Source organism: Neolamprologus brichardi, chromosome 13 (assembly GCF_056152115.1).
Source record: "Neolamprologus brichardi isolate AB-2024 chromosome 13, ASM5615211v1, whole genome shotgun sequence".
Lineage (NCBI taxonomy): Eukaryota > Metazoa > Chordata > Actinopteri > Cichliformes > Cichlidae > Neolamprologus > Neolamprologus brichardi.
In genome coordinates this window covers 19,746,110-19,768,775 of record NC_142116.1, presented here as the reverse complement: position 1 = coordinate 19,768,775, position 22,666 = coordinate 19,746,110, and the positions used below count along the sequence as shown (strand labels likewise).

The 22,666-nt window shown below is 41.9% G+C and overlaps 2 protein-coding genes across 4 annotated transcripts; one reads left to right on the top strand and one right to left on the bottom strand.

Annotated features, from left to right (window-relative positions):
* Positions 1-652: 652 nt before the first annotated feature.
* Positions 653-14,078, bottom strand: fbln7 (fibulin 7). 2 transcript variants are annotated; one of them, XM_006800818.3, is made up of 8 exons: positions 13,645-14,078; positions 11,297-11,459; positions 8,286-8,462; positions 6,400-6,525; positions 6,148-6,285; positions 5,543-5,680; positions 5,005-5,143; positions 653-1,776 (listed from the first exon to the last, which is right to left on the bottom strand). In XM_006800818.3, exons 1-8 carry the CDS (start codon positions 13,822-13,824, stop codon positions 1,404-1,406), a joined length of 1,434 nt encoding a protein of 477 aa, XP_006800881.2. In that variant the 5' UTR covers positions 13,825-14,078; the 3' UTR covers positions 653-1,403. The 2 variants fall into 2 exon arrangements, with proteins under 2 accessions (XP_006800881.2, XP_006800880.1); XM_006800817.3 differs by lacking the exon at positions 13,645-14,078 and adding an exon at positions 12,646-12,905.
* zc3h6 (zinc finger CCCH-type containing 6) lies at positions 13,688-22,595 on the top strand. Of its 2 annotated transcripts, XM_087850281.1 has the most exons (13): positions 13,688-14,195; positions 16,223-16,442; positions 16,582-16,704; positions 16,789-17,017; positions 17,130-17,272; positions 17,359-17,487; positions 17,612-17,728; positions 17,824-17,931; positions 18,012-18,235; positions 18,325-18,740; positions 18,849-19,037; positions 19,659-21,146; positions 21,873-22,595. In XM_087850281.1, the coding sequence occupies exons 1-13, from the start codon at positions 14,110-14,112 to the stop codon at positions 21,899-21,901; spliced, it is 3,501 nt and encodes a 1,166-aa protein (XP_087706407.1). In that variant the 5' UTR covers positions 13,688-14,109; the 3' UTR covers positions 21,902-22,595. The 2 variants fall into 2 exon arrangements, with proteins under 2 accessions (XP_087706407.1, XP_087706408.1); XM_087850282.1 differs by having other exon boundaries at positions 19,659-22,594.
* The last annotated feature ends 71 nt before the right edge of the window (positions 22,596-22,666 follow it).

Genomic DNA, 22,666 nt, shown 5'->3' with positions numbered 1-22,666 from the left:
AAGGCTGCAATGTAAGAGCTCCTGGTACATTACCAAAGGAAATTACGCCAGCTATTAAGGCGCATTGTCATTTTCAGAGCAGTGCGTATCATTGAGGCATGTGTTTTGAGTCTCACTATCCACTCCTGCCTCGAAGCATGTAGCCTAGCTCTTTTTGGCCCCTTTTATTGCGATGTAAACCCCCTGGATGCAGACATAAGAGGAGGACAGGAGAAGTTAAGAGAACACATGTGGTAAGCATTAATCTTTTTTGTTTTGCTTTTCCTTTATCAAATAGACACACTGAGATGCATTTTGAAGATGTGACAGTTGCTGTTGCTTCTACTAAAGTCAAATAAAAACACTATGAGACTTCCTTTGTTTCTAAGACATGTTGGAAATACTTGTATGATGTGTACTGCCTGTGAACTTCTGCTGCAGGGGTTATGTTATTGAACACACATTCTTCTTCTCGAATCTTTCATCTCTTCATTCAGAAAGCGTTTTATAGCCATCCAAGCTTCATTTTTCAGCTATGTATGGGTTTGCCTTTCAGTGATTAAAATCCCCCCACAATGGTTGTTGAATGAAAACAAGGACATTTGCAAGGCCATTTAAAAGCACTCTGCTCAGGATCAAGCGAGGTAGTCCTAACAAATACTGAAAAGTTGGACTGATTTTATTGCAGTTATGCCGAGGCAATTAAAATTCCAGATAAACTATGTATTACATTGGCAAGGTTGACAAATCATCATTGATTTGGAGTATAATGAGAATACCTCTGGGTAACATACAGGTTATGAGAAACAGGGGAAACAGACCAGGTACAGCACTGCAGCTACTGCTTAAAAATCTCCCTTAGTATTACAAAAGGTAAACAAAGCAAGTTAGTAAAAAAAAAACCAATATACAGTATATGATTGAAGATAAACATGTGGCATACTGTTTCCTATATTGTAAAAAACTCAAAAAACAGCAACAATTATCGCCAATAAATTAGAGCCACAGGAGCACTAATGTCAAAAAGGGATTTATCATCAGTTAAGCAAAGGCAGTGCATTAAATCTGCGGCCTGAGCTACACAAACATTAACTATAGTGGCCATACAGAAAGCAACAGCAATGACAGCTTTGGATCCCTCATTCTGCATTCATTATGCTGTTATTTAGCGAGATCTTATAAATGTAAATGCACTGAGCCAAGTATTGTCAATCATAGGCATACTGATACTATCTAAAGATGCAGCTACATTATAATTCTCCATTAATCTTTGGATTTATAAAATAGAGATTAAAAATCAGCTTTGTCGCCTTCTCACTCTTTTGGTAATTTGGGCTGTGACTGCTAATTCAGACAAACTGATTTTTGAAATAGGTTGAAGGAAACTTCCTACAGTTTTCAGTCTCTTTATCTTCCTCCTTTGCTCAGAAATTGTAAGGTGAAACCAGAATGTGGACCCGGGCCACATGCTTGGCCTGAAAGGTGCGGTCGCTGTACTCGGACATGTCCACGTCAACGCTGATCTCCTGTGGCCCGCGCAGCTGCTGGACCAGTATCAGCTCACCAGTCTGTCTGTCTGAGCGCTGCATAACAAAGATACTGCGCGAGTTTCCGCCCACTATGCCAAAACGCAGGCTGTCCGGGCCGGCGCGGCCGGGGGCGGCAGCGGTCGCCATGCGGAAAAGCGTGGCGGGAGTCTTCAGGTTGGAGGGCAGAGACAGGTAGTGAAAGGACACAGTCTTGGGGGCCAGGTGGCAGGAACGGCTGTCCATGGGGCAGGGGTTTCTCTCACACTGACTGCAGGAAGGAAATACAGTAAATATTAAGAATTACTGGGCAAAGTGCTGTGGAGAAGTGAAACACACACATACATATACTCATTTCAATGTTTTTCTCTAGACATTGGCTGCATGTTTACTCCATTTCAGTCCAGTCCTTGTACCTGACCAAGCATGAAAAGGCTCCTAACTCCCAACTAAGTGTTGTGTCTACACATAACAGGCAACTTAGCAAAGAGACCATTTTAAATCTTTAGCTGCCCTGTCACTCTAGCAGCCTGTCACAAACCATTTCTTTAGCTGCATCTCCAAATTATGCCAAAGATAACGCAGTCTGGCAGGCATAACATAGTATTTTTGCACCAGCTAGGTGATTCCCAAAGAGCTGAAGTTTTGGCATATCTCAGTGTGGTGTTCGTAGAGTTCTTAAAAAATCTGAGGAAAATGGACAAGAAGGGACAGACCTTAAAAACCTAGATTTACAGTATATGAAAGCTGGTTCCTTAAGAAATAGGAAAAAATCCAACAAAGACCTGACACGAGATCTGAGAAATGTACCTGGACTTTCAGTTTATTGAGATTAGTCAATGACAGTAGAAAATATACAGTCATTGGTATCAGTGTAAGGATGGCTGACAAGAAGCCATTCTTAAGGAAGGGAAAGGGGGGGAAAGGCAAGCTCATGCTTAATTACACAAAAACTGTGTTACAAATCTGTGGAAACAGGTCTTTTGGAGTGATGAATCCAAATTTGACAATGATTTAGCCCAAATCATCAGCATTTCAGCCAGTGCTGTTGGAGATCTTGTTGGAGAAAAAAATGACGGTCAGATTTTGATCCACCATGCCATACCATCTATACATCATGTAACAGCTTAATTTTTCAGCATGCAAACTTCAGTAACCCTACAAACGTCACTGCTGTTTAGTTTTCTGTCTTCATTTATGTTGGAAGTGATAACAGAGCTGTACGTTTTAATTTGTTTCCAAAACCCAGCAGTCAGGATATGCTATATTGTATTTAGATAGAAGCTAGCGAGCTAACTTCCTGCTAACTTCTAACTCCGTTAAATGTCATAAATTCCGTTTTAATGGATGCCTGGATGTTAAACTCAATTGTTACACCTGGTAGAGCAGAACGCTGATCATTTTATTAAAGATGAAAGACTTTAGACAGCTTTTCAACTCTCAGTAATGCCATAGTGATCGTTTGATATATGGACCTGCAGCGGAGTTTAGGCCCAGACACGGCTAGTGACGTCAAACGACCGGATAACACCAAACACACTGCCAATGAAGCAAAAGCAAACCTGGATAGAAAAAAAGTGAAGCATAGAGTCTTAGATTGGCCTCCCCAGAGCCTGGACCTTAATATTACTGAAGCAGTGTGGAATCATCGTGACAGGAAATTTGAATGTTGTTCAAGAAGTCTGGAGAACTATGGCTGAAGACTACTTAAACAAATGACAAGAAAGCTTATCTAAGAGAGTTCAGATTGTGTTGAAGAATAAAGCTGCTCATACCAAATATTGACTTTTTTAATATGCACGCTAACATCTGCACTTACACTGAATTCAATCTTTCAGGAACCTAAAATGTGGTGAACATGAGCACGTAGAAAGGAACTGGGTCACAGCTACCCATTCACTCTAATCTTTTCTTTTCTCTCTTGTTACAAGTATTTTCCTCAAACATTTCTCCTTCAGGTTTGCTGGCACCAGAGCACTATTTCACCACACTGATGGTTCAGTAGAAGCAAACAGAGCTTTGTTTCATGCACTTAAATGAAGCAGCTTGCTGATGGCTGGCAAATAAAACATATTGACATCCTACGTGGCTCCAAAGAAAAAGGGAAAAAAATGGTGCAGTTCTGCTGAGTGTGCATTTTCTATGTCACAAGGGAATTCATCACTCGCAAAAAGTAGTACGTGGGAAAACAAGTGCATTATTACAGCAGTAAATCCTTTCACCAGATTATTGAAACCAGAGACAAGACATAAAAGATGGATGTTTCCAGTTCTGAAAAGTGAAATCCAGTGTGTGGAAGTGCATTAAACGTGCTTCTTTTTAATGGCCACCAGGGCGATGACTCATTTGGTTGCAAAAGTAAGTAGGATCGCATGGTTTCAAATTAAAAGAATATAATACTCTTTTCATTTATTAACTCAGTAACCATTTTTCCTGATGGTCTCCATTACTATTTTCACATCTTATTTAACCCAGTCTTCTGGTTATTTGGGAAACTTTGGTCTCATTTAGAGTAAAATAAGTAAAATGTAATGGACACAACCCTTCCATATGAGTGGAAGCATGTACAGTATCCTTCAGTACTCAGCCAGACCCACCCTTAGAATTTAAAGCCCTTAAGATCGGCTTTACTAAATGGGGCAAAATAGCATCTGACGCAATCCCCAAATAGCGCTCATAGGCGTGGTTAGTTTTAGGGGTGATCTACAAAAGTTGCCCTGTTCTCTAAACATAGTCAGTACATTTCAATATTGAAAAATAAGTGCAAGAAATAAGACACACTTTTTTGTGTTAAATATCGGCCCAATTAGGAGTAGATTATGCCTCACAAAAGTTAGAAAATCAGTTTGTGTTTAGTAAATCTGTCTCTAAAAGCCCATATTCCACAGACTGACATCACAGTGGCTATGTGCTTCTTCTCTGTACAGTCTATGGGTAAAACAGAGTGAATGCATCCAGATGTTTCGCTCACTGGGACTACAGCAAGTACAGAAAGTCAAAGTTGGACCAAGAGGTTGGCTGGTAAACTGTGAACAGGCTTCGTATCCGTCTCACGGGCAGCCTTTAATTCATGTTCCCAAACTGTTTTTTAACTTGGCTGTTAGTGATGTGTCTGTGTTGCCAGACCTCAGCAGTTACCATAGAAATGTAATGTTATTTCTACCAATGGCAAACAGGTCCTGGACTGTATTAAACTCAGAGGCTGTAAGACATTTCTCAAGTGTAGTTGTCAATAACAGACCTTTTTTTGTGTATTTTGACATCCTGCTGTGCATGCACGGCTACTGACACACCTAAACAAAGCTACACAAAAGTTTACTTTTGCTATTCTTCCTGTTCAAAAGGCCGTAGTGCTCAACAGTTGGGTCTGATTTAGTTCCCAAGGAGTCATTTGAAAGATGGCTGTTCTCGCTAAGATGTGACAGATGTTTTATTTTTTTAACTTGTCACTGAAAAAACAAAGAAGACTAGTGGTTCACATTAGGATGCATCTACTTACAAGGCAGATGTCTTGACGTAGCTGATGTCGCCGTGAGAGTGGGGACACTCTGGATTGACGCACTGAAAGCCTCCTCCCATGTTGATACAAGTTGTCCCTCGGCTACAGTTGTGCTGTTGGCTTAAACATTCATCCACATCTGGAGGCCAAAACAGCAAAGGCATGTAAGAATGAGAAGCAGGGAGAGAAGCTTGCCAGGCCGACACCCTGCTTCCTGGTTACCACGGTGTGAGCAGGGGGTGCTCTGCTATTTATTGGGTTTTTTTGTTTTTTTAAAGTTTGACTACCAGAAATGTCCTAAATATCCCTTCTACTGGGAAGGGGTGAGGTCATTCATTCCTTTGGAAAGCACGGTTACCTTCAGGGGTAACAATAAAAGTAGCAACGCTGACAAACAATTCTACAGAAAAACTAAAATCTCTGCTGCTCCGTATCCTTCTAAATCACAGGTATTTCTATCTGAGCTACTTATCCAGTGAGATCTGCAGCCAGGGCCCTGTGAATAAGCCTTTGTCCTGCGTTCCCCCTTGTCACTCACCCTCACAGCTCCGCCCATCTAGAAGCAACTTGTAACCGCTGGGGCAAGCACAGTGGTACGAGCCTGGGACATTTACACACTCGTGGACGCACAGTTTCCCTCCTTGGTCCAGCCGGTACACTTCACACTCATTTACATCTGTCAATAAACAGAAAATAAATGCATGTACACACTGACTTTAAAACATGCATCATATAACAAGGTCAAAGAAATGTGCCTGCAAAAGTAACTCAGATGGGAGGACCTATTTGGAACATAGGTAACAGTATATTTGATATGGCTCGATGAGGGTAACTAAGACCTAAAGAGATGCTAATCAGCTCGTGATCTCTCAAGAGGATTATTTTGTTTGTCACAGACTGGCTCTACAGATTACTCTCATTTGCAACTGTATTAATCACCAGAGGAGTGAAGGATTCAGGTACTTTGGGGTATTTTTATCAGTAAATTCCATATAACATCTCTTTATGCCCCATGGAGATATCGTAGAGCAGGTCAGCAGCTCAAGGGAACGGTTCTGCGGCTGACCTTACCTCCCTATGAGGTGGAGAAAAGGAGAATTTCCCAACAGGGATCAATTAAGGTAGCACATAATTACAGCTCACCCTGACAGATACTATTGTCAGAGGTGCCACTCATGTGAAAGCCCGCATCGCAGCTGCAGTGCTGGGCTTGGTTCACTTGGGCACAGCGAGGTCTCCGGCTGAACGCTGGATCGTTCATGACACTCCACTCGGGGGGCGCTGCGAAAGAAAAAAATAAATTATGAAATCGTAATGCCACCTAGGGTAAAGTCCCGAGTGACATGCTAACACAAACAAACCAAGGGACTCAGACATTCCTTCCGTGGTACTGACCTGTCTGCGTTTGGTGCTGGCAGTGGGAGCCACTCCAGTTTTGGGGGCAAGTGCATTTGTACTGGTTGACCCCTTCCACACAGGTACCTCCATTCTGGCAGGGATTACTTGCACATTCGCTTACATCTGTGGATATAGGAGAGTATTAAATTAACTACAGTCAACGTGTTGAGAAATGTGCAACATCTTCACTAGCCTCTGATCATTTTCATGGAGAAAATCCTTTACAAATGTTTCCGTGGCTCCATCGAAACATGCCCGAACTGGTACTGCTGCGAATGCCTCTGATTGTGAGTAAGACTATATCAGTGTCAGAAATGGCCAATAATATGAAAATCAAGGGGTGTGATTGGAGCCTGTCCCAGTTGTCAATAAACATGAGATCAGGTACTGTACACCCTGGACAGGAAATCATTCTCTTACAAGGCTTACATAGAGAAACATCAATTAAGATTGGCTAATTTTGAACCTAACATGCTTGTCTCTGCACAGAAGTTGGAGTAGCCAGGGATCCAAGCTCCAAACTCTGGTGGATGAAACCCAGAGTAGGAGATGGTGCTAACCCCTGCACCACTGTGCATGCTGAGCTAAAAGCTGAGGATGCTTCAAAAACGTCCCAGCAGTTTAAATGTAGTCTTGAACCTGTATGATGTCAAAACAAGTGGATGCGTTACTCTGACTCGGTGTAATGTCAATAAAGTAATAAATACTAAAGGATATTGTGCATATGTTTGACAGAGTTAGCAGGATGGCATTGATTGTGGCGTTGTGACAGCACCACAATTTGCTCTGTCTCTTAAAATTAGGACACAAGTGGAAGATTGGCATGCTGTGCCTTATGAAGTCTAGTTGGCTCCGAGAGTTTTACAGATGTACACATTTTGAAGCAGACTGTGCTCTTTGAACCTCAGCACTGAGGCCACAGTATACAGGATAACAACCAGTTCCTCTAATTTTTATTTGGCTTGCCCAGGAGCAACCACAGGACCCTAACATGAAAAGGCCCAATGCACCGTGCTAGATATTTTTAAACTCTTCTTAACTTTAAAGACTTTCAAACTCTATCAAGATCAGTTTTTTGGTATGAGTATTTTTAGCCATCAAATACGCTGGACTGAATAGCACGAACTGGGATAATACTGTGCAGAGTCGGGCACTCTTGTGTTATTTTAACCATGACTGTCAATAAACGTACGCACATGTTCAAATGTGCCACTTGGAATTTCTGGAGGAGAGCCACCGGTGCAGGCTGAAAGGGCTATCAAGAGCATGCTTGGCATACTTCTGCGCAATCAGACCATAGTGTGAGTATAATGACTGGACTTAACCCGGTGCAGTGGGCCTACTGTTGAAGAACCGAGGAAACATGAGCGAGGGGTGGGGGTGTCAACTTACAGTAGCCACACCAGTGCTGTCTGGCAATGATGGGTAGAAGCCTGCGGGGAAATGGACCCACAGTGGAATGTAGTACAGGTGTTTTTCTGTGTTCAGAGACATTTAATGCCATTTTAACGAGCGCTTCATTCAGCATGCCGAGGAGCTCCACACACTCTGAAGAATGGCTCTTTTCTTTGCCTGTTATCTATGTGTACGAGGAACTCCATTGTGCTGTTTGCTTTCTGAGCTGATGTCCTTTTCAGCCAGTCATTCAAACAATGCTAAAACAGGGTCACCCTAAATAGATTTTTGTGGACATTTTTGCTCAACAGTGAATAATAAAGCAAATAAAACACAAACGGGAACTGGTGTTTTTATATGGAAGAAAGATGAAAACATCCTTTAGCTGAACCGCGATGGCATTCTGCACCTGAAACTGGTCTAACTGGGAATTTGTGGGTAATAAATATCTTCTAATCTTAAAAGTCTATAGTGAAAGTGAAGCTCACCTTTACAGGTTACGTCGGCGCCGGTCCAGGTGCCATTTTCCCGGCAAACTCGTGTCGCAGAACCCACAAGGCGGTAGCCCGGGGAACAAGTGAAATGGACCTCGTGGTCAACAAAATACTTTGACCCGAACTTGGTTCCATGAGCAGGGGCTTCCAGGGAGGGGCAGGTGGTGGGTGCTGTGGGAGGAAGAGAAAGGGAACAAGAGGAAGGCTGGTCACATGTGGAATAAGCCTTCCAACATCCTCTGGCATTCTCTGCCTGAGGATATACACGTGTCTCTGGGCAGTGCAGAAACTTCATGGGAAAAGATTGTTCAATGCCTCATTTACAGTCATCGGGCAAAGGAACAGCCATTTTTATGAGTCAGAAGTGTACCAGCACTCAGATGTTATGCTATGATGTAGAATACCCTAATAGTATATAATTACATTACATAATCGTAGGAATGGATTACATTTTTAACTTTCATGAGATTTATGTTCTTCTTAAAACTTGAGGAATTGTGGGAAAACTGTTTCCTTTTCTTTTTGTTCCTAAACTGAAAACATTTCAGTTTCTAAGTCACACTTGGTCAGACTGAGTTGTGTACAGATAATGATTGTATTATTACAACAGCTAGTTTTCCCCCCATTGTGCTGTTATCTGATCAGTTTCTGTGTGATATAGCACATAGGCATAACTCAGTGATGATGTTAACTCAATCCAAAATTTGACATTTTTTGGTTTTATCTCAGTCTAAGCATTTAAAGCTGGTGTTGTGATATTCCTTCCTTCCTTTTTTATTTTGCTGAACCTTTACTGCTGTAAATGCAAAACAGCTTCTTTCTGTCGTGCCAAGTATTCTTCACAGAGCTATGAACTGCGCTGGTCCATCACTAGCAAATTGGTGTCAGTGTCTGTTGCCAAATAACACAATTCCACAAATCCACTTCCCCTGTCAAGTACCCAGTGCTGTAACTGAGATGGCCTTGAAGTGCTAGAGGAAAAGTATAATTCCATAATACAAGAAAGTATGTCTGGCTCCCTACTGTCACTCACTCAAGAGGAAAAATCAAGTTAAAGAAAACAAACTTTCTAAAATGTTTGAAATTTGATACTCTGGAATTTTCTCCTGACTTTAACATAAAAGTGAGCCGCTGAATTATAAACAAAAAAAAAAAAACCATAACAACAGCAGTCATATCATGCATGCATATGAAACTTTATACAGCATGACATGCAAATGAAAGGACTTTAGTGGCATTACGGGATAAATGCTGCCCTACTTATAGTAACCAACCACATACCTTACTCTGTGTTTAAGTGGCTGGTGGGGCATTTGGACATCTTTCCTGTGGTTTAAACAGTCATTTATCAGGTATGTTAATTTTGAAGCATAATAGATGTGCAATAGTTGGTAAAAAGAAGAAGAAGAAAGAAACGCAAGTTTTATTAAATCTGTTTTGAGTCTGATTTTAATCAATTTCTAAGTCCATAATTTTAATATCTGGCTCCTGATTTTAGTCAGTGTTGAGACTGGTAATTTGTTTACTGAACACAAATGTATATGTCTCAGATTTGGTTCAGTCTACTTCATTTACAAGCAATTCCTCAACAAGAGATATAAACAATTGCAATCCATGTACAGATGGCACTGCCTGCAGCATGTCCAGAGGAGGCCGTCAGGTGAAAAAGGAAGGTTTCACAAGACTGTGAAGCCCTATGAAAAACTATGTACACCATTACTGCTACCATGGGATTTAAGAGGGTATTTGATCAGCCAATCAGATGTACTGATTAACTGATCAACACCATGTGTGACCACTTCTATAAAAGCAGAAGTTTTGGCAGTTCGCTGGTTTGGACCATTCAGCTATGTGTTAATACAATTCCACAATCTTACCAAGATTGAACATGTCAACAAACCCTTAGGTCAGACTGTGTAATGCTGAGAGAAACTGCAGAAAACCCAAGCGCTACAACTCAGAAATTGGTTAGGATGTTTAGGAACAACCCACCAAGGCCCTGCCATGAACTGAAAACAACTGGAACAGCAGCATCAGTGTCCTCAGCGAAGACAGTTTACACTGCTGCGGAATGAGACGTGCCGACCAACAAAGAAACCCCTGCTCCACAATTGACACATTCAAACTCAAGTGAAATTTGTAGCTGGCCACATGGACAAAACAAATGCCTTCTGGAGAAACGCTTTATGGTCCAGCGAGAGAAAGATTGAACTATTTGGCCACAATGACAATAAGTGTGTTTGAAGGAGTAAAGTTGAGGCTTTCAAAACTGAGAACACTGTAACAACTGTCAAGCATGGTGGTGGTAGCATCATGCTTTGGGCCTGTTTTGGTGCTAGTGGCACTGGTACATGTTAACGGAGAAGGAGGAATACCTCCAAATTCTTCAACTTCACCTCAAATTAACAGCTACCCGGTAGAAACTTGGACAGAGTTAGGTATTCCTAAACCCATGATCCTAAACACATCAAAACTGGGTTTGAAATGGATAGCAGGCTAACAGTAAGCATCTGCAATATCCTTTTCAAGTTCTGACCTCAACCTTATTGAAAATTTGTGGACTGTGTTTAAAAATCGGGTCCATGCCAGGAAACCAACCAATTTAAATTAGCTGTACCACTTCTGCCAAGAAGAGTGGTCAAATATCGAGCCGGAATAATTCCAGAAGCTTACTGCTGGTCAAAAGCATCTGGTTGTGGTGCAATTCGCTAAGGGACAGTTAAAAAAAATATTAGTAGGTATGTATTTATACATATTTTTTATTTATATTTAATTTTTGTCTATGATAGAACAAAAAACACATTTGTAATAACGAATATTCATTGGTTAAATTCCACTTAACTACTCCAATAAGAGGGACCTGCATTGCCATGTCCAGCTGAATCACTTGACTTTGGCTGAGCCATTGTTAACGTTATGATTTATGGTGCTTTTTTCTTCTATGTCTAAATGTTATGATGATGATTCTGCTAATTCTGATAGCACCGTTCCTGTTTATCACTCACCAGACGACTGGTCTGCTTGAGGTAACTTGGAGACAGAGTTCTGAAGCGCTGCCAGTTTTGACTTCATGATCCTGAGCCCCTCGTTAAACCGCATCTCCTGGCCTTTCAGAAACTTCTCCATCTGACGAAGCACCCCAACCACCTGGTGCTTATCCATGCATGTCTGTTAATAACGAATGAAGACTGTGAGCAGAATAAAGACTCCTGGAAAAACATTTCGAAATCCAATGACTTGCCAGCAAAAACTGAGCGCAGGATGAAAGGTTACTTCAGTTTAATGGTTATAAAACGTAATACCTGAGTGATGAATAAACATTATTGTGCAGCTGTGGAGAATGAAGTAATTTAGATTAAACCCATGTTATTGGTGGACAAACAGTTATTATAGTCACATTTTCACTGATACTAAAATATGTTATGCAACACTATGAAAACATTTATTTGAAATATTTTTACTATACCAATTGATAAGCGCCAAACTATATTTTATTTCACCCAAAACCATTGCTTTCTACTAGAATATATTCACTTATACCTCACAGCACTCTCCCTCACCCCTTTTCACTCTTATAACACAACTCTAGAGAAAGACACAGCTGGGCTAAAGCTGTGTGGCAGATGTCAGTGGGACCTAAGTCCAAAATGCTGTTCCTCTGTATATTTTGCATGGCGGTAGGAAGGCACATGCTCATTGGATAATCCCGAATGGGCAGACTCAAAATAGCATGGGTGCCACAGGCTGTTACTTTGGAGGGAACACTTGTCAAGCCATTACAAAGTTCCCCACAGAAAGTGCCGCTAATCCTTTCAGGAGGGTTTATTAATCACATGCTTACATTGGAACACCTCTGGGCAGCATACCTTAAATTCCTGCACTGGAATTCACAGGGCTTCGTACAATAACAACAAGGTTCAATACATTGAAATGCATGGTGTACAGAGCTCGGACCTGTGCAGCATTAAGACTGGCCCCTGCTCTGTTATGTGCCTCAGGCAGAAAACAGGGGAAATGGCACCAGCTGACAAGACATGAGAGGATTCAATTGATTTTTTCCCCCAATTAAAAAACACGAAGTAGATTTAATATTACACTAAAATACACGGTGGTCGAAAACCTTCCAACCCACGTTTCTCACGCACAAACTAATAAGGAAAAAAGAAAACAACAACAACATTTTGGTGTCATTGTATGGATAGTTAAATTTGATTCTAATCATTTTGTTTCTGAAAGATGTGTGAACATTTTTACAGCATTCAATTAGATTTTGCGATGGGATTATTGACCCAGTTTTCTCAGGCATAAAATTCTCAGCAAACTTCTGGACGCGCGTAAAGTAAATTGCTCCTACCTGAACGGTGCCATGACCACTGTGGATGGCTGTCAAACACAGCAAAAGCAAACACCTGCATCGGAAAGACAGTGCCATCTCAGAAACTGCAGCCAAGTTAACAGGCTACCGTTTCCTATTGCTGTTCTCAGATATTTAACAGGCTTCCTTTTAGGCGATCGGATGCCCCCAGAATAGTGGAGAAGTTCCGTCTACTCGTTTGAAGAGTGTGGAAGATGCTCATCAGGTGCCTGAGACAGAGATGCGCCCGCGTCTCTATATCTGGGGTCTTGGAAAGTTTCGCCTCTGAGCTCTGCACGCCACCTAGGCTTCCTGCAGCAGGAATCCCTCCCACCGAGACACAGCCAAACACTTTTCTTTCTTTACCTCTCTCATCCCATCATACAACATTATCTGTGCATTTGGCAAATTGCACAATTATAGTTAGACTTTTATATTTATAGCCTCGTAAAGATTATTTTTCCTACAACCTAATAATGAACAGCCTTTTCAGAATAATAATTCCATTAACAGAATATTTCTAATGGGTTTGTCAAATATCTGCATTATTAGGTTAATATTTTTACTTAACGTGCGACTTTTCCAGTCTTCTGTGAGTTTGCTGGCGATAATAACCGGACGCACAGTATGTTTACTGGCTCGCATCTCTACGAGCAAACTCTTTAGTCTTTACGGGTCGATTTGTAGAGTTAAAGTGACATCTGCCGGTTGATGACGGGACTGCACACGCGCGTGAAGTCCCACTACGCGAGCCCGTTCGCGTAAAAAAAAATATTAAACGACACAAGAAATGCATTTGTGCTTATAAATCGAAAGACATTTATCTTCAGATGTTTTAATTTTGTTAATCAGCGTAAGGTATGATGGTTATAAGTGCATAACACACGCGACAGCAGTGAAAACAAAGACAAAAGCGAAGTGCGATATGCATTTCATTGTTGCAGATGTTGAAAGTGACCGACACTGCGTTCAACCAATAAGAACGGCAGCTCTGCTTACCCGTGCTGGCTTTGACCAATTGCCGGGCAGAGTTCGCTGTGTCCATGTTAGATAGATCCCGACAGAAGTATAAAAACACCGAGAATACATAATCGAGGAATGTGCTGCAGAACTCAGAAGCCATTTTGAGATGATGTCCCTGTTGAGAAAGCCTATGAAGATGCTGAAATCAACGAACATGGTTACATTTCTGTCTGTTTCTCCCTCCGTCTCCTCTATTTCACCATGGCAGCTGTCAACCGACGGGACATTAGCAAAGCGGGGTATCAAGCTGCGCTCACAGAGTTAAAACGTCATTGATATGAAAGAGGAGAGTGTCTGTTTACTGTCTCTGTCGAGACATGTAACACCGTGAGTCTTTTCCAGTCTGAAATCTTCCAGCATCTCTCACAAACCAACGTCTCCTTGAGTGACTGAATTAATTCACTCTTGTACCGGGGAAAAGGGAGGCAGATCCGTTCTCCAATGGCTTCTGTGAGCCTTGTTTCCAGTCCCCCAGCCCCTGTTCTTGACAAAAACATGACAGACTCTGAGCTTGCAGGGGATGAAAGGTCGAGTAATATTCTTGTGCAATTATTAATACGCTCATCTGTGCGTTTCAATTTCAGTGCTGTGGGTCTACATGCTTGTGTTACTGTTTTCTCTTTTAACCACGAATTGCGGGATATAGAGACATTTCACTTCTTTTCCCCCTCTCTTAACATTTTTTTTGCATGCCTCTTTGGTGCAGTTGAATGGCGCTGTTCACACAGCCTCGATTACACATCACCGTGTCGATGAGACTCATTCATGATCATTTCCATGCAACATAGAGACCTCATCATTCTGTTGTTGTAGCTCAGGGATTCATGGCTTCATTGTTGCCATCTGCAGGAGACTATGCAAATGACTATGATGTAAATGCCACGCCCATTCTCATACTGTACTCCCCCTACTGGGCAACTACCTGTATTGCTGAATCAGGGTTCACGCAGAGTTGAGATGATGTCCTTGTGATTTGCTTTGCATTATGTTCAAAAACAAGACAAACAATTTGGTTTTCTGTTAAAAATCTTTGAGCAAGTAATTTCACAGATTTTTTCACTGTAGAAAACCAAGTGAACCAGTTGCTCATGTGTTAGGTTGGAAAAAAACTTGATGGCTCAACTTCTAGCCTGGACTTTGAGCATCTGTTACCTCTAAGTTTTTAATTCTTAAAATGGGCAGAAACATAATTTCCAGTGTGGGCTTCGGGTATGATTGAAGCACCTAGTGTTGTTTATCACTGGAAAATGCACTTTAATGTAAATATTTAACATTTACATAGTTGTATTAGGTCCTTATAAACTGCCTTCTAACACTGATGCTACTATTCTTCATCATTTGCTTTTGGTCCTCAGTTAGATGTGCTGTACAGGCAGCTACAACAATAGAAAAAGGGGTTTGAAATAAAATATTTAACCTGGCAGATGTTTTTCATTGAGGATGACTAGTGACCTGTAAAGATTGTCCCCCACCTTTTGCTCTGCGACAGCTGAGACAGGATCCAACAGCCCTGTGGCCCTAAGCTGGATAAACCGTTAAGAAAATGGGTAGTTAGATGGATGTTTCTTGTTAAACCTGAGGCCTGTTGTGCTTCAAATAACTCAAAAGCCAACTTTACATACACAATGTTAGCTTTGGATTAATTCAGACTAAGGAAGAGGTAGCTAGTATCTGTAAAAACTGACCTAGATTGCTGGATTGGATCTGTTTCATAATGTTTTTGTTCCACCCTCCCACCAGCACTGTATTTTTAAATCACCTGGAATTATTTACAATGAAAAGATTGCCAACACTGAAACATTTGCCAGGATTTTGTTTCATATTAAAAATTGATTAGAATGCTTAGTCTGTATTAGTATGTTTAATTTTAGTTGTAAATATGTGAATTACAGCAGATAAACATCAAATTTTTACATTTGGATGAAGTATAGCCACATGTGTATGAAGTATAGCCTGGTCACGCTGAGTTATGAGTAATGCTCTGCAAACTAATAAGTGATCCTCTGATTGTAATGATAATCATCTGTTCCAACATAACATTTAATGCATTCCTGTGCCGAGCACTGGATACTCACACAAGCTTTTCCCGGCTATTTTAATCAGCATGTCAGAGTAAATATTCTTTTGGAGAATTCTTGCAGGAGTGTTCGAGCGTTTCAGCCAACAGTGTTCAGCATATTGCTTTTTACCTGCAGTTACTTTACTTGGACTTTGTAATAGTTATCCTTTGTCACAAAATTACAGGGGGACAAATCACTCCTCATTTATCGGTATAGAAAGCATTCACAAGGGGTTTTCTTGGCAGATAGCGTCACATGTTTTGGTAGATTTTTACATCAGGTGCCCTACATAACAAGACCCGCAGGGGAGTTGTGGCTCCTGGGATCAAACCTGAGATCTTTTGGAAATTTGTAACAGAAAAAACAGCCGATTATTCCAAATCATTACTTTTTTGGTTTAACTATAGCTACAATTGGTGTATTATTTATAAACATTTAAAGTATGTCCAAAATAGTGTCAATAGTGAGTATTTATATTGCTTTTATCTTTCCAGAGAGGATGGTGAACTGGAAGATGGAGAAATAGATGATGAAGGGATTGGAATTGAAGAGGACAACAAGGAGGCCGCGGAGGTGAATGAAGAGAAGGAGAAGGAAAAGGAGAAAGAGAAGATTAGAGAGAAAGAGGAAAAGGCTCACAGACACTCCAGGAAAAGATACAGAAAGACCCGAGAGAAGAGGAGGTCTAAAAGAAGGAGACGTGACAGACCGAAAGTAAGATGCTACTGTACAGCTTGTTGTTGCATTAAAATATCTCCTCCTGCTTTTGCAATTAGAGCATAAATGTGAACTAACCCATTTAAAATTAATGTTATGTTTCATTTTTCTTTAATTCTGTTTACCCTCACCTCAGCATCACTCGCCCTCAAGCAGCTCCAGCTCTGACAGCTACGACTCTGACTACGATCGACCGGAAAGGTCCAAAGGCAGAAAGGGCCTGGGATCTAATCGCGAGTCTGATGGCCAGTCCTCTCAGGTGAGTTCAGAACAGCTCGCAGTGTTTATATTCATGCAAACATTATTGTCTGACATAATTCACTCCCTCTGGTTTGACCACTAGCATTCAAAGGGAGGCAACTCACACAGGTCCCCACCGTACAAGAGCAGCGATTTTGACAAATACAGCGACTACAGCGACGACAAGTACGACTACGATGACGAGGAGGATGATTATGAAGACGACATGTCCGAGTATCAGCAGTCAAAAGATTCGTCGAGTCAGGGAAGGGGGCGGCACGCTAAAGACCAGATGAACAGAGGAAACATGAGGGGGATGAAGCAACAACAGTGTACGAATGCTTTTTAAATTATAAACACAACAATGCGATAGGCCGAGATGTATCACAAACATCTTTAAGGGTGACGAGAGTTTGCTCATTTTTGTTAAAATGTAATTTCCAGACGGGCAGAGGGGAAGAGGCAGAGGGAGTGGACCGGGGAGAGGACGTGGGATGCTGAACAAGAACAAGAAGCTGAAGGGTAAACCCTGGGGAGGACGCGGACGAGGTCGAGGGGGAGAACAGGGGATGGAAGACATGGCGCAGGTATGTGAGCTGAATATTTCACTGTACTCTCCCACCGCTGGTTTAAATTGCACTGTGAATTAGCTGTTGCTAATTTTGTGTCACAGGAAGGAAAAAATTTGTCCGGTTTCCAGAAGAAGCGGCCAATAATGAGCAAGGAGTTTATCAATCAGCACACCGTTGAACATAACGGGAGGTACATCTGCAAGTATTTCCTGGAGGGTCGGTGCATCAAGGTACGGCAGCGTTAACGCCCTTTAATTTGTTTTTATAACGTAAACCTGATTTTAGTAAGGTAATAACTGTCCTAACTAACTTAAAAGATTAAAGAAAAAAACATGTTGTGATGTCTTCATACAGGGCGAGCAGTGCAAATTTGAACACGAGCTTGTTGTACCAGATAAGAAAAAGGAGCTTTGTAAGTTTTATCTTCAAGGATACTGCAGTAAAGGAGATAACTGCATTTACATGCACAATATCCTTCACTAATAGTTCTTAATTATATTTGTGTAATTGGATTGCATAAACTGCACTCTTTAATTATTTACGTTCCTTAACCTGTGATTGCACATGAATACCCGTGCAAGTTCTTTCATACGGGAGCCAAATGCTATCAAGGAGACAACTGCAAATTCTCCCATGAAGCTTTGACCGACGTGACCAAGGAGCTGCTCGATAAGGTAAAACGAAATATAGTTGAAGCTCATCATTAGTTCTGTCAGCGGTTATCTTATTTCTTCTTTCCCGTGTCTTTATTCAGATAATTAATACTGAAGAGGAGAATGCCCGTGAGGATGAGTTGGAGCTGGAGGATCTGAGAAAACAGGGTATTTCCCCACTCCCAAAGCCTCCTCCTGGGGTTGGGCTGCTGCCCACTCCTGGTCAGAGCAGTCCTACAGATAGCCAAGCAGGGAAGAAGATCCCCTCTCTTTTTGAAATCAAGGTTCAACCAACTGTAGACTTGGCACAAAAAATCGGTCTGAGGTAACTGGAGTAATCTGTAATCAAAACCAGATCAGACTTGAAAAATAATTTTGATTTTCTCCTAAGCCTGAGTGCACTCTGTTTTTCAGTGGATCCAACTACCCTCAGAATCAAGGAGAATGCACAGGTGAGTTTACTGGAGGTTCAGAGGACACACAGAGCGGCAGCATGGTGCCTTCAGGCTCTTCTGCTCCTCCTGTTCCTCCCCCCGGATCACCCGTTCCCGTGGGTCACACCGCTGCGCCACCGATGCCACAAAGCCCACCAGGGCAGCACCTGCCGCATGGATTTCCAATGCAGCCGCCGATCCCATCCAGTCAGCCGCCACCCTTCCATGGAAACCGACCTAATGTCAACCCGCAGATGAATTTACAGAGGCCTCCATTTCCCCCTATACCAGATCTACAGATGGCACCAAATCTCTTCCCCTTTCCATCTGCGGGTCAGAACCCAGTAGACTTCCTTAGCAGCTTCCTCCGAAACCAGACCATTGGTCAACAAGGAGGTGAGTCATATAAGCATATAATTAATAAGCTGTTCTTATAGGTTAACTGCCGTTTACTTGTTACTGACTTTGCAAAACTTTGTGTCTTTGTTTTTTTCAATTTGGTAGACCCTAGTCTGGCTTTCATACAGAACCTCCAGCAACAGATTAGTGCAGAGTCACAGTTGCAGTCTTTACCACCAGCAGTACAGAAAGCTATCCTTTTACACCTGACACAGCAGCAGCAACAACAAGAGTCAAATCCACAAGGGAGTGAAGCACAGAGAGCAGATGGCCAGGATGAAAGTGCAAGCAGAGGCAAGTGTCCATGGACGGCTTTATTGAGTTAATTAAGATTAGATGAAACCCAGGGAGCAAGATTGGAACAAAGTGACCTATTCAACTCAGAATTATCTAAATAAGTGCGTATACACAGATAACACCAAAAAGACTCTCCTTTAAACTTTCTACCTCTACTGGAGAAGCTAAAAAACAACATCCAGTTTTGGAGGACACTCCCTATCATCGCAAAGAAACTGATCCTGCAGCTTTGGAAAGGCCTGTGTTAAAGATGTGGCTTGCAGAGCTTACAAATACACTTCACCTTGAAAAAATAAGATATACCATGAATAGCAATGTGAAAGATTTTGAACTAATTTGGCGTCCTTTACTTGCATATCTTGGGAAAATATACGTTTTTGGCAGTTGGGGGATCAGGGCCCAGAGTGGGTTTTTTTTTTTTTTTTGTTCGTCTGTTTATTTATTTATCTATTATTTTTTTTTAATTATTTTCTTTTTGTTTTGTTTAGAGAAAAAGGGGGCATACGTTCTATTAACTTGTAACAACTGTGATACTTGCTTCTAATAAAAGATATTTGAAACAGAAAAAAAGACTCTCCTTTAAATCTGATTTATTTGTTTATTCATGTTTTTTTGCAGATGAAACTACAAACTGGTACTCGAGCGATGATGAGGATGGGAGCTGTGTTTCCTCCATTCTTAAATCTCTGAAGAGACAGAATGAGATGCAGCAGTCTCAGCCCAAGACCGCCCCGGTGGCTCCAGCACTGGGTGACCCCCGCCTCGTTAAGGAAAGGGCTCCACCCAGTGACCCACGTGTCAAGGCTGACCCTAGACAGCGACCCCCAGATATGAAAAAGGAGCCAGATGGCGCTTCGGATCCGCGGCTTTCCAGAGACCCCAGGAAAATGAGACCAGTGGAACCGAGCTCATATCGGCAGCAGAGCCATCCTGTTCATCAAAAGCCTCTTACAGGAGAGGAGGATGACGAAGGAGAGAGGGAACTCAGGGACAGGGCTGTTCTCATTCCTTTAGATGCCAGCCCAGGTGTGGTCCTGAGAGACCCTCGATGCCAGTTAAAGCAGTTTAGTCATATTCGTGTTGACATTCTGCTCCAGCGGCCTGCCTTTGCTCAGACAGTTGTGTGGGCCCCTGAGGATCTCATCCCCTCCTTAGTGCCCAAACAGGAACACTCCATCAACCTGCCTCTTCCACCTCTAATTGCTGATGCTCAGATGAACCGAACAAGCCTGCCCGACCACCCCCCAGTCTCCAGTCCTCCGCTATCTGATCCCAGACTTGCAGCTGCACGTTTGAAGGAACGTATGAGCCGACTGCCCACTGGTTCTCTAGAGTCACGATCTTCTACAGAGAGACCTGTAGACCCACGCCAGCAAAAGTCTTTGGATCCCAGACTCAAACGTACAGCCAGTCTGGACTCCAAGCTGCTGGGTCCGAAAGAGCAGTCCTCTGGGGCAGGACTTTTGGACCCCAGGTTACAGAAGGCCAGTGCCAGTCCCTCTCCTCACGCTGCCCGAGCCAAGCCAGAGCCAGAGAAACTTCCACCTTATGCTCCTCGACTGGCGTCCTCTGGTGGAGGGTTGGAGAGTCCCACTACGATCCTGGGAGGCATCAGCCTGTATGATCCTCGTTCCCAAACCGAGCAAGTTCAGAAGGAGCAGTTTGAGCCTCCTAAAAAGGCGGGGATTCTTAAACAGGCTGCTAAGAAAGACAGCACTCCAGCACCGTCACTATCACCAACCCAACGAAGCGGCTCGTTCGAAGAGGCTAAAAGCACAGATGCTGCAGATCACACTCCAGCTTCCACTTCTCCCACTGTGCCTCCTGCCTCGCCTGTCAAACCCCCTGCTGTACATAATCTCCCCATCCAGGCTCTGGCTGGGCTAATCCGACCCCAGTACACTGACCCGAGGCAAGCTAAACAGGGAGGACAGGGCTCTACAGGAGCACAGGAAGAGGCAGAGGACAAGAAGGAGCAGGAAGAGGAGGCGGCTCCAGAGAAAGAACCGAAACAAGAAGATCCAGAGGAGGAGGAAGAGGAGGAGGCAGATGACAGGACACTTAAAGATGTGTTCAAGACTTTTGACCCCACTGCTTCCCCTTTCTGTCAGTAAACACTCAACTGTTGATTGCAACAGATATGTTTGTTGATGACACATTAATCTTTATTTAGCTTTACATAAATCTATTTATTTCTTTATATGATGCTGTAGAAAACCAAACACTACGCCACACATTTATCAGTAAGGAGATGATGCTGGATACAGACACAGAGTAGAGTTCCCTGTAACTATGTCATATTAAAGCTCAGAGGCGTGTTTTGAATGTGTGTATGGTAAGGTTTCTATTGTGTCATTTTTACACACGTTCTAAACAATCAGAGGAAATAAAAAGATGTGAAAGTTTTACTAAAGCCTGACCCAGGTGTTGTTAAGTCAGCTTGGGGCTCGTTCCATTGAACGACCTGATAGTTTATTTGACTTTCCACGCAGAGAGATTATACTAAGTAATCAAAAACACAATAATTTCCCAGGGGGGGGAGGATTTTTGTATTTACATATTTATTCACGGACACTTTCATATATTGAGATCTACAGTATATGTTGATGCCTGTCTTTATGATAAGGGATTTTTTTTAAACCATTTACATTTGTCTTTTTTCAGTTGCTGATGCGTTATAATCAAAATTGAATATTTTCAATGTGAGTTTTCGATTAGTCTAATTTTCCCTTTTCACACTTTTGAAACTCTACACCTAAACTAGCTTGCAGAAGTCTTTGCACTAAAATAGACAACTTCCGTCTTTAGTGATTACATTGTTTTTTGTTTCAGGCGGTCTGAATCTTTTGAGGATGTTTTAACCTTTTCTAACAAACATCGCTGCTCCTCACATCTCTCGAAGAAGCTTGTAAGTAGCAGGGAAAATGTTACGTGTTTTACAACACGCTGTCAGTCAGCATAAGAAATCGATAAAGTTTTCCAGTGTATTATACAGAAAAGTAGTACTATCTTAATAACACTGCAGTTGTGTATGTATATATGTTACAAATGTGACCTTGATGACTATTTTTACTGTTGAATTTTGTCGAATATGAATCTAAAAGAGGCTATAAATATACATGTGCTACAAAGAGTGAAAGTTGTAGAAGTAAGATGGAATATTGTTTGGTAATATTGGTTTGTTTAGGTCATAGTTCTCCGTCTGTAATTTGAGGTATCCCTGTTTGACTGAAACTAAGCTATTTCCTTTTTTTTTTTTTTTAAAGTTCTTTTCATGATTCACATTGTAAATGCTTATTTTGTATCATGTGTACAGTGTGTTTTGGGGTGTTTTTTTATGTCAGCGTGGGTCGGTATGGTGGTTATGGTTGTCATAATATTGTCTGATATTTTTACAACACATGCCAGTTGTTTCAGTGAGTTTGTTACAAATATCTGGAATAAAGACAGGAAACAGCACCAGTTTTATTTCAGAACCACACGCCAGTGTTGCAATGTGTCATTTTAGTGTGCGTGCTGTGCATTTTTTTTAACCACCAGCTCTAATACAATTCATGCAGCTGATTTCTCGGAGCAGGACACACAGCTTATGCATGAAACATTATTTTTATGAATTATTTTCTCCC